The sequence below is a fragment of the Mobula birostris genome, chromosome 9 (genome assembly GCF_030028105.1).
Source record: "Mobula birostris isolate sMobBir1 chromosome 9, sMobBir1.hap1, whole genome shotgun sequence".
In the NCBI taxonomy this organism is placed as follows: Eukaryota; Metazoa; Chordata; class Chondrichthyes; order Myliobatiformes; family Myliobatidae; genus Mobula; species Mobula birostris.
In genome coordinates this window covers 32,741,668-32,759,016 of record NC_092378.1, presented here as the reverse complement: position 1 = coordinate 32,759,016, position 17,349 = coordinate 32,741,668, and the positions used below count along the sequence as shown (strand labels likewise).

The 17,349-nt window shown below is 39.8% G+C and overlaps 1 protein-coding gene across 1 annotated transcript in view; it reads right to left on the bottom strand.

Moving 5' to 3' along the window:
• cacna2d4a (calcium channel, voltage-dependent, alpha 2/delta subunit 4a) overlaps positions 1-17,349 on the bottom strand; it is a 359,181-nt gene that overhangs the window by 289,858 nt on the left and 51,974 nt on the right. Inside the window, exons 9-12 of the mRNA XM_072269300.1 lie at positions 16,259-16,348; positions 13,758-13,871; positions 9,109-9,187; positions 59-192 (exon numbers count right to left, since the gene is read on the bottom strand). Of these exons, the coding sequence (XP_072125401.1) occupies positions 59-192; positions 9,109-9,187; positions 13,758-13,871; positions 16,259-16,348 (417 nt within the window). The remainder of the gene's footprint in view (positions 1-58; positions 193-9,108; positions 9,188-13,757; positions 13,872-16,258; positions 16,349-17,349) is intronic.

Genomic DNA, 17,349 nt, shown 5'->3' with positions numbered 1-17,349 from the left:
CATTTTCATACATTTGATCATACACTATTGCACAGATATGGTAGTAAAGGAAACTTACAGCATTGTCCATGTATGCCTCTGTCCATATAATGTCATGATGATGGTTGATTACCATTGGGCGGCTGAGAACATGAAGATATTCCATGACATTCTCCTGAACATCAGCCAGAGTTGAAATGTGAGTATAATATCCTGTAATTAGTTAACATATGATCATTGGTACATTTTTACAAAGAACTAGGAGTTAAAATGAACAAATCAAAGGTAGTAATAGACTATGATTACCAAAGTCAATGCTTATATTTTTTTATCATTTCACTGTTCAATTTAGTTACCAATTGATTATCTGAACTGCCTCTTTCCATTACTATGCATGCTTTGAAAGGGAGAACACAATTACAGCTGTGAAGATCCCTGCTGCACCTGATGACCCTGTGATCTCCATCTCAGAGGCTAATGTTAGGCTGTTGTTAAAGGGAGTGAACCCTCGTAAGGCAGAGGGTCCCGATGGAGTACCTGGTAAGGCTCTGAAAACCTGTGCCAACCAACTAGCAGGAGTATTCAAGGACATTTTCAACCTCTCACTGCTACAGGCAGAAGTTCCCACTTGCTTCAAAAAGGCAACAATTATACCAGTGCCCAAGAAGAATAATGTGGGCTCCCTTAATGACTATCACCCGGTAGCACTCACATCGACAGTGATGAAACGCTTTCAGAGGTTGCTCATGACTAGACTGAACTCCTGCCTCAATGGACCCATTGCAATTTGCCCATCTCCACAATAGGTCAATGGCAGACGCAATCTCAATGGCTTTCCACACGGCTTTAGACCACCAAGACAACACAAGCACCTATGTCAGGATGCTATTCATCGACCATAGCGCAGCATTTAATACCATCATTCCCACAATCCTGATTGAGAAGTTGCAGAACCTGGGCCACTGTACCTCCATCTGCAATTGGATTCTTGAATTCCTAACCAGAAGACCACAGTCTCTGCGGATTAGTGATAACATATCCTCCTCACTGACGATTAACACTGGCAACCCACAGGGGTGTGTGCTTAGCCCTCTGCTCTACTCTCTGTTTACACATGACTGTGTGGCTAGGCATAGCTCAAATACCATCTGCAAATTTGCTGATGATACAAGCATTGTTGGTAGAATCCCAGGTGGTGATGAGTGGGTGTACAGGAGTGAGATATGCCAACTAGTGGAATGGTGCTGCAGCAACAACCTGGCACTCAATGTCAGTAAGACGAAAGAGTTGATTGTGGATTTCAGGAAAGGTGAGACGAAGGAACATATACCAGGTCTCATAGAGGGATCAGAAGTGGAGAGAGTGTGCAGCTTCAAGTTCCTGGCATCAAGATCTCTGAGGATCTAACCTGGTCCCAACATATTGATGTAGTCATAAAGCAGGCAAGACAGTGGCTATAATTTATTCGGATTTTTAAGAGATTTGGCATGTCAACATGTATACTCAAAAACTTCTATAGTGGTACAGTGGAGAGCATTCTGACAGGCTGCATCACTGTCTGGTACGGAGGGGCTACTGCGCAGGACCAAAAAAAGCTGCAGAAGGTTGTAAATCTAGTCAGCTCCATCTTGGGCCCTAGCCTACAAAGTACCCAGGACAATCAAGTTGGATAAGTCACTGGGACTGGACGGGATGTACCCCAGGCTACTGTGGGAAACGAGAGAGGAGATTGCTGACCCTCTGGCGATGATCTTTGCATCATCAATGGGGACGGGAGAGGTTCTGGAGGATTGGAGGGTTGTGGATGTTGTTCCCTTATTGAAGAAAGGGAGTAGCGATAGCCCAGGAAATTATAGACCAGTGAGTCTTATTCAACGGTTGGTAAGTTGATGGAGAAGATCCTGAGAGGAAGGATTTATGAACATTTGGAGAGGCATAATATGATTAGGAATAGTTAGCATGGCTTTGCCAAAGGCAGATCGCGCCTTACGAGCCTGATTGAATTTTTTGAGGATGTGACTCAACACATTGATGAAGGTAGAGCCATAGATGCAGTGTACATGACCCCATGCAAGGCTTATTGAGAAAATAAGGAGGCATCGGATCTAAGGGGACATTGCTTTGAGATCCAGAACTGGCTTGCCCACAGCAGGCAAAGAGCAGTTGTAGATAGGTCATTTTCTACATGGAGGCCGGTGACCAGTGGTGTGTCTCAGGGATCTGTTTCTAAGACCCCCTTCTCTTTGTGATCTTTATAAATGACCTGGATAAAGAAGTGGAGGGATGGGTTAGTAAATTTGCTGATGACACAAAGGTTGGGGGTGTTGTGGATAGTGTGGAGAGCTGTCAGAGGGCTGTCAGAGGTTACAGCGGGACATTGATAGGATGCAAAGCTGGGCTGAGAAGTGGAAGATGGAGTTTAACCCAGATAAGTGTGAGGTGGTTCATTTTGGTAGGTCAAATATGATGGCAGAATATAGTATTAATGGTAAGACCCTTGGCAGTGTGGAGGATCAGAGGGATCTTGGGGTCCGAGTCCATAGAACACTCAAAGCTGCTACGCAGGTTGACTCTGTAGTTAAGAATGCATACGGTGCATTGGCTTTCATCAATCGTGGGATTGAGTTTAAGAGCCGAGAGGTAATGTTGCAGCTATATAGGATCCTAGTCAGACCCCACTTGGAGTACTGTGCTCAATTCTGGTCGTCTCACTACAAGAAGGATGTGGAAACCATAGAAAGGGTGAAGAGGAGATTTACAAGCATGCTGCCTAGATTGGGGAGCATGCCTTATGAGAATGGGTTGAGTGCCATTTCTTCTTGGAGCGATGGAGGATGGGAGGTGACCTGATAGAGGTGTACAAGACAATGAGAGGCATTGATCGTGTGGATAGTCAGAGGCTTTTTCCCAGGGCTGAAATGGTTAGCACAAGAGGGCATATTTTTAAGGTGCTTGGAAGAAGGTACAGAGGAGATGTCAGGGGTAAGCTTTATTTACAGAGAGTGGTGAGTGCGTGGAATGGGCTGCTGGTGGCAGTGGTGGAAACGGAAATGATAGGGTCTTTTAAGAGGCTCCTGGATGGATACATACAGCTTAGAAAAATAGAGGGCTATGGGTAAGCCTAGGTAGTTCTAAGGTAAGGACATGTTCGGGACAGCTTTGTGGGCCGAATGGCCTGTATTGTGCTGTAGGTTTTCTATGTTTCTTTCTATGTTTCTATCTTTAGGGAGTGGTGTCTCAGAAAGGCAGCGTCCATCATTAAGGACCTCCAGCACCCAGGGCACGGCCTTTTCTCACTGTTACCATCAGGTAGGAGATACAGAAGCCTGAAGGCACACACTCAGCGATTCAGGAATAGCTTCTTCCCCTCTGCCATCCGATTTCTCAATGGTCATTGAAGCTTTGAACACTGCCTCGCTTTTTTTAATACAGTATACGGTATTTCTATTATTGCACATTTTAAAAAAATCTATTCAATATACGTAATTGATTAACTTGTTCACTTATTATGTTTTATTTTATTTATTATTTTTTCTCTCTCTGCTAGATTATGTATTGCATCGAACTGCTGCTGCTAAGTTAACAAATTTCATGTCACATGCCAGTGATAATAAACCTGATTCTGATTCCGGGCAGGAGCTACCGAATTCTTGGGTCCCACACCACTCGGTAGAGGACAATTATTACCCTACAACTATCAGGCTCCTGAACCAGCATGGATAACTACATTCATCATTACTCTGAGCGAATTCTATGACCTACAGACTCACTTTCAAGGACTCTTATAACCCATGTTCTCTATTACTTTTATTTGCACAGTTTATGCTCTTTTGCACACTGGTTGTTTGTCAGTCTTCATCTATTTATGTATAGATTTTCATAAAATTCTATCGTATTTCTTTTTGTAAGAAAATGAAACTTTAAGCTAGTATATGGTAACATACATATTTTGATAATAAGTTTACTTTGAACTTTGAAATGGAAGTTTGGTGAATACTTTCAATGATAAGTTTTAGCATGAAGGCAGAATCAGACTTACTTCAGTTAGAATTCTTTTTTTAAAAAATGAAACAAAAATCAGTAGATGGAGAAGAAGGTGCAGTGCAGTGACACATCTAAATAAAATATTCTCACTGGTTGCTAAATCGGTAGTTAAGAAGCATAAATCTAACAGATTCCCTGAAAAAGTGTACAAGAGTTTTGGAGACTTTTTTTTCCAACACAAGTTATCAGAATATTAAAGGTTGTGCAGGAAAATAAATAATTATTTTCAAAAATAATGAAGATAAGCATCTGATTAAAAAAACGTGGAAGAATACAGGAAAATGAATAGAATTGGGTGAATGGCTATTTAGGAGATCTGACATTATATGAACGATTCAATTACTTCTCTAGAGCTATAAAATGCTCTTAATTCTTGGGTCATCTAAAGTTTCCTTTCCCGTATTTCAAAAGTAGTTCAGTGATTGTAAAATGGTAAGATAAGGAAAGGTGCTATAAAATGCATTTTTTTCCCCCTTGGGCAATAAGCAGCAACAACAATTTGGTTTTTATTGCATTTTCAGCATAGCTATATATTTTGGGGAATTTCACAAAAAATAAAATTCCAAGTGAGCCATGAGAGTGGATATTATGGAAGACAACAGAAAGCTTAATCAAAGAGAAAGGTTTAGATAATATTGTAAAGCAAGAAAGAGGGGCAGCGGCGTTTAGAAAGACAATTCCAGAACCTTCAAAACTGAAACCTTAAGGTATCACTGAGTTGCAAGGACTTAGGAATGGGTGTAATCACGGTGCTAGAGAGGAATGGAAGGCCCAAGGATTATGAATACAATCGTAAATACTGGGAGTGGTAGAGCCACCACGATTGCAAACAAACTTGTTCAGTTTCAGTCTGGTTTTATAAGGAAGGATGGAATGAATGTCTAATGAATGGTTAGGGAAAAGAATCTAATGACCTTAAGATCATAAGACGATAAGACATAAGAGCAGAAATAGGGCATTCGGCACATCAAGTCTGCTCCGCCATTCCATCGTGGCTGATTTATTGTCCCTCTCAACCCCATTCTTTTGCCTTCTCCCTGTAACCTTTGATTCCCTTACTAATCAAGAATCTATCAACCTCTGTCTTAAATATACTCAATGACTTGGCCTCCACAGCTGTCCATGGAAGTCAATTCCACAGATTCACCACCTTCTGGGTAAAGACATTCTCCTAATCTCTTTTCTAAATGGATGTTCCTCTATTCTGAGGCTGTTGTTTTTGGACCTAGAGTTACCCACTACAGGAAACATCCTCTCCACATCCACTCCATCTAGATCTTTCAATATTTGATAGGTTCCAATGTTCTTCTCTCATTCTTCCAAACTCCAGCGTAAAGCCTGAGAGCCATCAAATGCTCCTTATACATTATCCCTTTCATTCCCAGAATCATTCTTGTGAACCTCAAAGTTCAAAGTTACTGTCCAAGTACATTTATGTCACCATATACAACCCTGAGATCCATTTTCTGTTGAGCATACCTAATAAATCTAATAGTCATAGCAGAATCAATGAAAGACCGTACCAACAGTGGGAAAAACCAGTGTGCAAATTTTACACAACACTTATTTTGTTTGTAGTAGAAAATGCATGGAACCTTTAATTTAAAATGACATCTTAAAAATGAGCTGTTAGATTTACCTTCCATTGTGCAACATGACTGATTTTGTTTTCAGGGCAAGAAGGGCAATAATATGAATAACACTTTTAGTTGACCATTTTGGTGTTTACCTCGTGACATTACCTCATTCCCTTGCAACATTCAGATGGGAGGGGTTATGTTGATAATCTTGCTAGGTGATATTATTTTCAATTATGGTATATGGGTTTATATCTTCTGAAAATGGAGGGGTTTCTATTGAAGCAAAAGTCTTTCAGAAGCGAAACTGGGAAAAGACTCTCTGATAAAGGTTTATGCGAATAGTGACTGACATACGAGAGGTGATTGTTCGTGGCCTAAGGTAGAAGGAGTCAATTTTAGAAAACCTAGCACATTTATTTTTCAACATAGTCCCCTCCTACATTTACACACTTAGTCCAGCGGTCGTGGAGCATACGGATCTTGGACCTCCAGAAAGTGTCCACAGCAGTGGTGATTGATAAGTTTGTGGCCTAACGTAGAAGGAGATGAGTTATTAACTTCAAACTTTCTGCATAATCACTCAAAGAGTTGACCTGCATGTGCATGTAACGAGAGCTGTATAACTCATCTCCTTCTATCTTAGGCCATGAACTTATCAATCACCCACCTGTGGACACTTTCTGGAGGGTCCAAGATCAGTATGCTCCACGACCACTGGACTAAGTGTGTAAATGTAGGAGGGGACTCTGTTGAAAATTAAATGTGCTAGGTTTTCTAAAATTGACTCCTTCTACCTTAGGCCACAAACATATCAATCACCCCTCTTATGATCTAATCTGCACAAAAAATAGCAAGGAAATTCCAAACCTAAGAGATCTGGTGCATAGTAGGCTGGCACAATATCTTTCAAGTTCTAGTTCAAATTTATTATGGTCTGACTATACATATATACAACCAAATGGAACAATGTTCGTCCAGACCACTGTGCAGCCATACAACATATATCACACACAGGACATAAACCAAACTATTATACGATAAATAAGTTAATTAAATTTAATTCAAAATGCATGTAGTAAAGTGCAGCATGGGTAAACAGTAAACAGCTCACTGTCCTAGGGACGAGACCTCGGTGGTGGCAGAGTATTCATTAGTCTCAGAGCCTGAAGGAAGAAGCTGTTACCCAGTCCAGCAGTCCTAGACCTGATGCTTCTGTGCCTCCTTCTTAAAGGTAGTGGATCAAAATATATTTTAACTTATATAATACCATAACTCAGTTGTACAGCAACTTAAAGCAAAATAGAAATGTGTAGATTTACTTCCATGTTATGATGCAGGCCCAGGTAATCCAGTTTGTTTTCCAGTGTTTGAATGTTAGCGAGTAGAATCGATGGGAGTGTAGGCCTGCAATCATTAGGATTTGAGGTTTTCCACCAGCTGTCAAACTTCTAAGTGGAACACAGATGGAAAATAGAGAGTGTTCCAGGAGGGCATATCTAAAGCACATAATTCAAGAAAAATTCTCACTCCAATTTAAAGGGCATGAACAGCTTCAAAAGCAGAATTAAGAACAATTCATCATAACATGGAGATTAAGTCTACACATTTGTATTTTTTTAAAGTTATGATACAGCTCAGTTTTGGTATTATATAAATTAGAATCCATTTTGCTGCATTAAGGCGTAAAAGGTTGCATTTACATGCTTTCTGTTGTTAGCTCAAGATTCCTCCACAGTATTTGTATTTAAAACATAGAACAGTACAATACAGGGACAGACTGTTTGGGCTACAATGCCTGTGCTGGACATGATGTTAAATTAAACTAACCCTCCTCTGTCTGCACACGATCCATATCCCCTTATTCCCTGCACATTCATGTAAACATCATTATTATATCTCCTTCCACCACTTCCCCTGGCAGCTCATCCCAGGCACCTACCATTCTCTGCGTAAAAGAAATGTCCCACACCGACCCCTAAACTTTAGCCCGTCACCTTAAATGCTCATCCTCTTGTATTTGATATTTTGACATGGGGAAAGGGATCCTGCCTATCTATTCTTTCTATATATATCATAATTTAAAAAATTTCCATCAAGTCCTTCAGCTTCCAATGTTCCAAAGAAAACAACTCAAGTTTCGTAGCAATGGCATAGGTAGGAAAAGTGATGAGGTTCTGAAGAAAGAACATAGGGAGCTAGGTAGGAAGCAGAAAACAGAATATGAAAGGTAGTAATCTTTGGATTGCTGCCTATGCCATGTACCAAGAATAAGATGATTTGGCAGACAAATGTGTGGCTGAAGAATTAGTGCAGGGGACAGGGTTTCAGATTTGAGTATCATTGGGATCTCTTCCGAGGAAAGTATGACCTGTATAAAAGGGATGGGTTATACCTGAATGCAAGGTGACCAATATCCTTGTGGACAGGTTTGCTAGATCTGTGGGGTAGATTTAAATTAGTTTTACAGGGCAATGGAACCAGGGTGATAGGTCAGAGGATGATGCAGTTGGTGTAAAGGTAGATGCAATGTGTAGAGAGACTGTGAGGGAGAATAGGAAGTGGATAGGGCATAATTTCAGTCAGTTGGGTAAGTTGAAATGTATTTTCTTAATACAGGAAACATCAGGAACAAGGGTGATAAACTTAGAGCATGGATCAGTACATGGAATTATGACATTCTGGCTATTATAGAGACCTGACTGCTTCTCAGTGTCTGTCACCACTGGCGGGGCCTACAGATTACTCCAAATATAGTAATTGCTCCCTTCCTTTTTCCAGCCTCCACTGACTCAGTAGACAATCGCTCTATGAATCCTCCTTTCTGCAACTGTGATACTATCTCTGTTTATCCATGCCACGCCCCCACCTCTTCCCTATCCCTTTTGAAACATCTAAACCCTGGATCATCCAGCAGCCATGCCTGCACTTGTGGTTACTGGTTGTATATGGTGCCATATACATACTTCGATCATAAATTTACCTTGAAGTTTGAACTTTTATGAGTGGAAATATTTATAGTTATTTCCTACCTCTGCACTTAAACAACTTTAGAATATACATATTTTCAGAGGCAATTTTTAATGGATACTATACTTACCTAAACTTATAAACCTAAAAATGATAAAACTGAAATAGTATTTTGGAACGTACATCGACAGCATGTATTAGGATATTGTACTACCTCAGCCAATGAATATGATTAAAGGAAACATCAAAGGGTGAAACATAGCAGATTTGCTTTATTTTCTGCAGTACTGAAGCAGAAATGCCAGCCATAGAGAGTCATAGGGTATTAGAACATTGAAACAGGCCCTTCAGACCACCACATCTATACTAATCATCCCTTTACCTATACTACCTGCACTCATTCCATTTGCATTTATTTCATATCATTCTATGCCCATATTTAGGGCCCTTTCACTGAAATTACTTCAAAAGTGTTAAAGCTTCTCAATATTTATCTAAAATTGATTCTCAGAAGATTGTTCAGAGCCAGATTTCTTACCTTTATTGTTGCATGCTATCCACTTGACATGGTCAGCAAATGTTACCTCCCGGCCAATCAGATATGTAAACAGGCGCACCTTCAAGAAAAGTTAAAGACAGTGAATGCAAATTGCAAAGATATACTAAGAGACTGCCAAGAAGTTTGGATACTGTTATGACCCCTTATTTGCAAGTTTAAACTGAAAAATGAAACAAATTAATTCTTAATTCATATTTCATTTTTTGATATTTTGATGAGTTCACTTTATTCTGCTGATCTTCCTTCACTTTATAACTTCCTTGAGTTAGGAATTACAGTTCAATTGTAACTTATTAGAATATAGAACATAGAACAGTACAGCATAGTATAGGTTGTTCAGCCCACAATGTTGCGTCAACCTGTTACCTACTCTAAGATCAATCCAACCCTTCCTCACATATTACCCTTCACATTTCTTTCATCCATGTACTAAAAATAATACAAAATACTCTGCAGATGCTGGGGTCAAAGCAACACTCACAACACGCTGGAGGAACTCAGCAGGTTGGGCAGTATCCGTGGAAACGATCGGTTGGCTTTTCGGGTCGGAACCCTTCGTCAGGACTGAAGAGGGAAGGGGCAGAGGCCCTATAAAGAAGGTGAGGGGAGGGTGGGAAGGAGAAGGCTGGTATGTTCCAGGTGAAAAACCAGTAAGGGGAAAGATAAAGGGGTGGGGGAGGAGAAGCAGGGAGGGGATAGGCAGGAAAGGTGAAGAAGGAATAGGGGGAAGCACAATCGGTAGTAGAAGGAGGCGGAACCATGAGGGAGGTGATAGGCAACTGGGGGAGGGGGCAGAGTGAAACTGGGATGGGGGAAGGGAGGGGGAGGGAATTACCGGAAGTTGGAGAATTCAATATTCATGCCCAGGGGCTGGAGACTACCCAGATGGTATATGAGGTGTTGCTCCTCCAACCTGAGTTTAGCCTGATCATGGCAGTCATGGCAGTAGAGGAGGCCATGTATGGACATATCCATATGGGAATGTGAAGCAGAGTTGAAATGGGTGGCAACTGGGAGATCCTGTCTGTTGTGGCGGACAGAGCGGAGGTGTTTGAGGAAGCGGTTCCCCAATCTGCGTCAGGTTTCACCGATGTAGAGGAGGTCGCACCGGGAGCACCGGGTGCAATAGATGACCCCAACAGAATCACAAGTGAAGTCTCCAGTTTACGTTTTATTATTTGCACAACTTCTGGTCAAGATGACGCCTGCATACAATGGTTGACATCTTCTCGATAGATTATGAAACCATATATTTCACTTCTTTTATCTTTTTTATGTTTGTTTTTTGTCTTTTTTGCGATTTTGGAACTGTTGGAGCCTGCCATTTGCAGTTTGGAGATCTTTTGGATGTTTCAGCACTCTGCAGCCTCCAAAAGGATTCATGAAGACAGAGGTAGCATGTGTGAACCTCACAGCAAGGAGACTGTAGGAGGGGGCGTGAGTTGATGTTTGACTCCATTCCATCAATTAAAGCTACCATTGTTCGCTGATTAAAGCGACGAGGAAGATTGAGACATCATTTGGGTGCTTCAGCGCTCTTCAGTCTCTGGGAGGATTTTTGGGAGGCAGAGGCAGCGTGCTGGAACCTCGTGGCGAGAAGCCTGCGAGCCGATGTTCAACTCCATTACGTTGATTAAAGCTTCCACGATTCACCGATTAAAGCAAAGAGGGAGATTGAAACATCGAGGCGAATGCGGAAGGTGAGCGCCAACTGCCTGCCTTTTGATCCCTAGTGGGATTGCTCTGCTATTGGAGAGAGAGACTGTTTTTTGATTGCTGGTGGAGTTACTCTGCTACGGAGAGGGGAGACTGACCTTTGATCACTGGTGGAATTGCTCTGCTACATAGAAAGAAAGACCTACCTCTGGGCCCAGGACAAGTTACCCAGGTTTTCTGTGTTTTGGATATGTACTTGGATTATAGACTTTTTTTCAGTCTTATAGTTTTTTTTATATCCTGTGTTTTTCACCCAATCTTTCTTATTTTTTTTAGTGTGTGCAGAGGTGGAGGATTTGGAAGGGGGGGGAGCAATGTGCCTGTTCCATTTTTATTGATTTTTTGTGCAGGAAGGTAGGGTTTGGAAGTTGATGATCGTGCTGCTGTTCTTTTCTTTCCTTTCTTGGTTTTATGGCTATATGGAGAAGAAGAATTCCAGAGCTGTATATTTCGATAATTAATGAATCTTTGAACCTTTGATCTGTTCTTTTTTTTGCACATTGGGAGTTTAACAGTCTTCGTCGTGTGGGTTTTTTTTAATGGGTTCTACCGTGTTTATTTGTTTACGGTGGCCTGCAATAAGACAAATCTCAAGGTTGTATACAATATACATATGCACTTTGAACCTTGATGTGTCTCTTGACTGAAACTTATTAATAACTTTATATTCGTTTAAACTTATTTTGTAGAACCTGTTCATAGTTCAGAATACTATTGTGAAACAGATAAGAAGAAAACAATGAGGCCAGGACATACCTTCATTCTGAATTTTACATGACAATATCAAATCTAAAAGAGTTGTAACATACACGGAAAGGAACTATGACATTTATAATTTACTGCATTTACTTTCCAAAACAACCGTTACCAAATAAGGCCATTAAATGCCAATAACCTACCCTTCTTGTGGTTTAAGTTTATATTCTACTACTTTTATCAGAGATCCTTGATTCTTATGAGGATGTATGGTGAGAAGAGTTCCTTGGAGCTTGATGCAAATTCTACCTCAGTGATACACTTGTTTCTGAAAAACCAGTTTTCAGTTTTTCTGTTACATTCGTAAGTAGCAATCATGTTTGGGTAGAGGGCCTCTTTCTGGAGAGGCATTATGCACCAGGATACTTCTGATAGTTATGAACCGAGCAAACAGTTCCTGTAACATTCCTAGCTGCCACTCAAAAGCTCTGCTTATTAGCTCTAACCCTGGGGACATGTGGAGGAAAACAATCAGGCCATGCAAATATGCTAAGGGCCATCAATAACTCACTTAGGAGAATAAATCTAGCTGTATGCAAACAAGGAATTGAAATAGTCCCAGAATAGTACTTGACTATCCATCTAAAATTCATTTCAGATGCAAATAATTCAAGCTTTGCAGTCCCTATTAAATTTCACTGGATTGCCCCAGGCATATGCTTTAACAGGCTGAAAATCAGCTTTTATGGGTACAGTGCAGCCCTGAGTTACAAATAGTTTCCATTTTCAAACATATCCATAAGTCAATGTTTTCCTGATGTTGTAAAATACATAAGAATCACATGATACGATAACCACAACTTCACAGTACTGAATTGTAATGAATGACATCAAAAGCACGCAAGACTGGTAATTACTGAAAGAGGAGAGAGGAAATTGTTCTGTTTTCAAGGAAATGAATATACAGTATGTAGGTACTCAGACCTTTGAACCATAACAATATGAGAGCTCATATCATATGTATATATGAGTGTTCTTAATCCAGGGAAAGTATGTATTTTGATGTTTATCAAAATAATACACAGTAAAGAGAAACAGATTAAAATGTCCCTCAGAAGGCTTATTGCAATTCTACTGTCCTTAGGAAGGCAATCATCATCTGTTGAGATACTGTATCTCGTGGGTATGGAAGCACAGAGATCATTGAAAGGTAAGAGATTTCTCCTCCTGCACTATGCTTTTTCAATTATCTCAAGTTCTTTCCTTCTCAAAAAGGGACATAGCTTTTTATACTCCAGGTGTGGGTCATTGATATCAAATGAAAAACGGAAGGGAATACTGGGCCCCTTTATTATTGCCTTTTTCTGCACCCGTATCAGAAACAGAGACTGGTTTATTGTCTCTGTCTTATCTTATTGTCTTGAGCACAATATAACAAAGGATTAAATCATTATCCTTTATGTGATCTTAAACATTCTTAAACTCTGGATAGTCTTATCAGCATGTTTGGTGTCTATTTACATAGGGCAACATGATTAAGATAAATATTTTCATCTCAAACAATACACGTTGCATTTTCAAACAAGAGAAAATCTACGGATGATGGAAATCCAAGCAACGCACGCAAAATGCTGGAGGAACTCAGCAGGCCAGGCAGCATTTATGGAAAAGAGTAAATAGCTGACGTTTCGGGCTGAGACACTTCATCAGGACTGGAGAAAGAAGATGAGAAGTCAGCGTAAAAATCTCCCCCCACCTTCTTTGTCTGACTTCTCATCTTTTTTCTCCAGTCCTGATGAAGGGTCTCAGCCCGAAATGTCGACTGTTTACTCTTTTCTCCAGCATTTTGTGTGTGCCACTTTACATTGTACTTGTTACACAAACCACAAATTATTAAATATGGCATCCACACATCTTCATAGGCTCGAAATTATTGGTTACAAAAACCAGAAAGTGCTAAGGAGAACTCAGAGAGGTACAGGAATTGGTAAATGTGTCTTCCAGTGGAAGGAGCTACTTTCGGATTATAAATATAGTTTATACCACTTCCATCAATACAGGAAATTGTGTTATTTTGCCTCAGTCCTGTGTTTTCGTCAGATATTTGTTGATATTTTTTTAGAAGCTCACTGACTTCTCTGCTTTCTTCATTGGAAACGCCTCCAAGATGAAAGTGTAATAACATTCACATTTCATCATATTGTTTATGCACGCACCTTACAGTCAGGCCAATTGTATTGTTCAAACACTGGTTCATATTCTTCAACTGCACCATCTGTGATCAGCATGATGGCCTGATTACACAGGCTGCCTTGTCCTGTCTCATTGAACTAACAGAAGGAATATAAATAGTAATAGCAGCACATAGAACTGAATGGAGAAAATCAAAGAACATCAGTCAACATATAAATTAACATTTAAATTATGCTTCCACATAAGCTGAACAACTGTGTGATATAAATTAAATTTACATATAGCTCAGTGTAGATATTTTATTCAGTGGTGTATTAGCAATAAGGAAATATGTTGGCACCTGCAACCTAAGGCACAGTCAGCTCCTAATTTTAAGAAAATACCTCGCTACTGTTGTACGTGTTCTACTGTAGAACAGTGTTAAAGGGTGACATTGGAGGAATTTGACATCTCCCAGTCTTAGATAAAACTTGTGCCAGAAAGTAGTAAATTTTCAGTACATCTTTATCACCAAGAAGAAGCAACATAATAAAGTGAATAAGATTGTATTTTGTTTCCTCTTAGACCATTGAACTATAAGACATAGGAATAGAATTGGGCCATTCAGCCTACTGAGTCTGCTCTGTCATTCCATCATGGCTGATTTATTTTCCCTCTCAACTCCATTCTCCTACCTTCTCCATGTAACCTTTGACACTCGGACTGCAATGAATTCTGCAGATTCACTACACTCTGGCTAAAGAAATACCTCTTTATCTCTGTTCTAAAGGAATATTCTTCTATTCTGAGGCCCCCTGAACCTAATTCTCCCACTATTGGAAGCATCCTCTCTACATCCACTCTATCTCGGCCTTTCAATATTCAGTAGATTTTCCAAGATAGCCCCCTCCCCCCAATTCTTTTAAATTCCAGTGAGTACAGGCACAGAACTATCAAAAGCTCCTCATACAATAACCCTTTCAATCCTGGAATAATTCGCGTAAATCTCCTCTGGACCCTCTCCAATCGTAGAACACTCTGTCCTAGACATGTGGCCCAAATCAGCTCACACTGCTCCAAATGCTGCCTCACCAATATCTTATAAAGCCTCAGCATCACATCCTTGTTTTTATATTCTAGTCCTCTTGAGATGAATGTTAACATTGCATTTGCCTTCCTTACTACCTTACCATCCCTTTTGTGGGATAGTAGGCATTACATTTTAGTGTACATTCTCCCATAAAATGACAAATATCTGGGGATCAAAGGAGCTCACCACAGATTGTGCTGACATGTCAGGCCATCAACAATGTAGTTCTTAAGACCCTTCTAATGAAGGAACCGAACTTTCATGTTAATTAGATCGGTTATAATTTATAATTCAAATTACTATATGTTGTTTATTGTATTTCTTGTTCAAATTAATTTGTTGGCCTTTTTCTCTGTTGCTGCTCCTACATTTCCTACAAATCTTATACTTTGAGAATAGCCAATGAACTTTGCCACATTCTATAGCTTACATCATTACTTTGCCTAACCTAGCCAGCAGTGGTTGGCTATTTCAGAATAGCAAAATAAATTTAGCACAAACAGGGCATTTCCATTCTAACTTAATCAGAAGCAAATATAAGTTCATTAGTCTCAATAGAAGTTAATAAAAAGCAAAGCACAGAAGACATAACAAAACAATGAACATAAGCACTGAAGCAATAAGAGATTTAAAATATTCCAGGAGACACTCTAGTGATGGGCCTAAACTTTGCCCCTGCTTTTTTAAGATCTATCAGAATGCTGCTGCATCAAATGGCCTGAATGAGCGCAAGCTCCCAGGAATGCCCTATAATGATCTACGTTGCTAGAATGAAATGAAGTCACCAACCCACAGAAAAGGGTTGGAGGTTGAGTTATTTCATTCTATGTTATTTTATTATTCCAATTACTTCTTTTTATTCCTATTGTTAATTTTCCTTTTATTAGTTCAGTTGTCTTGATCATTATTTGAACCTATCCAACAAGTTTTTAGATATTGCTATCACAGACATTAAAAAACAATTAGAACATCTGTAACAAAGAAAGAACTATAAAGAATTGCCAAAGCATGCCAGTCATTGGACCTCATTTTATAATGAATGATCCTTTTATTTCTGCGGAGTTCATTCTGTGAAGAGTCCTAAAGAAGGCATGGCTCATGTTCAGAACCAATAGAAAAGACAACTGACTGGATTACCTGCCTTTTTGTTAAGTGTGACTGTTTGACCAAAACAAAGACCCTTTGTGCAGAACCTCCCTGACACAATATTGGCAATGAGGATTGCAGGAACTGAAGACATTGCAACATAAATGCAAAAAGAAATACAGGTGTTTGAGTTTTCCCTTCCGCCAGACATGTAAAAATTGTGCTAACTCTCTCTGACTGTTCCCAATAGTAACAAATACCAAAGATAAAATATTTTCCAATTCTTGTCATATAGCAGTACAAAAGAATACCTCCTTTTTCCCAATTAATCCCAGACATTTTTAATATGAATGCTAAAAGTATACGAACCTCATTCAAGATTATGAAAGCTTCAGTGAGCGCCTTATTTACAATTCCTGTCCCTTTGGCATTAAGATTTTCAACCAGTTGCTTGAAGTGCTGACATGGTATATAAAAAAACAGAAATTGCAAATATTTGTTTCTGCAATAAGTATCTAATGACAAACCATTAATAAGATCATTTTAAAGAGTAAATGAACATTGAGTATGATTATAAATTCCTCATGATATTGCTCATTGTGTATTTGATTAATTAGTATTATCAAGGGTTCTATCTTCACTACCCAGACTGTGGCAGTGACGAAAAAAGTCTGCGATACCTAGATGAAATAAGAAAGCTAGACTGGTTCAGGGAATATCATAGAAAAATCCGAGAAGGATAGTCTTAAAAATATGTTACATTAGATGTAGAGTGTAGTTTATCACTGTTATCAAGAAAAAAACACCAGTCACCCCAGCCATCCCTGATGATCCTCCAGGCCTTCTTTCTGCACCTGCTGCTATAAGTGTCCTTAACAGAGGGAAGTTCACATCCACAGATGCGCTGAGCTGTCCATACCACTATCTGCAGTGTCCAGCGATCAATGTCCTCCTTGTGCAGCTGGATGCTAGACTTCCTATCGGATCACAGACAGGTGGTAAGGGTGGCCTCCTTCTCCTCTGCCCTTCTGACCCTCAACACAGGTGCCCCCCAGGGATGTGTTCTGAGTCCCTTCTCTACTCCCTTTACTCCCATGACTGTACTGCCACACACAGCTCCACCTCGCAGATGACACAACTTTGATCGGCCTTATTTCTAGCAGTAATGAGACAGCCTACAGAGGAGAAATCATTAGTCAGAGGATCGAATTCAAGAGCCATGAGATATGGTTCAACTCTATAAAACTCTGCTTAGACCACAGGATTGTGTTTAGAATTGTGTTCTGTCTTGGTTGCCTCATTATAAGAAGGATGAAGTCACAAGATGGATAGGAAAATAAAATGCAAAGAGTATATAAGGAAGTTAGAAAGGGACATTGTGAGGTGAGTTAGCATAGATTGAACAGCACTGTGTTTCAGCTAATGCCTCAACTCCAGTGATACATGCTCAATCATAACCT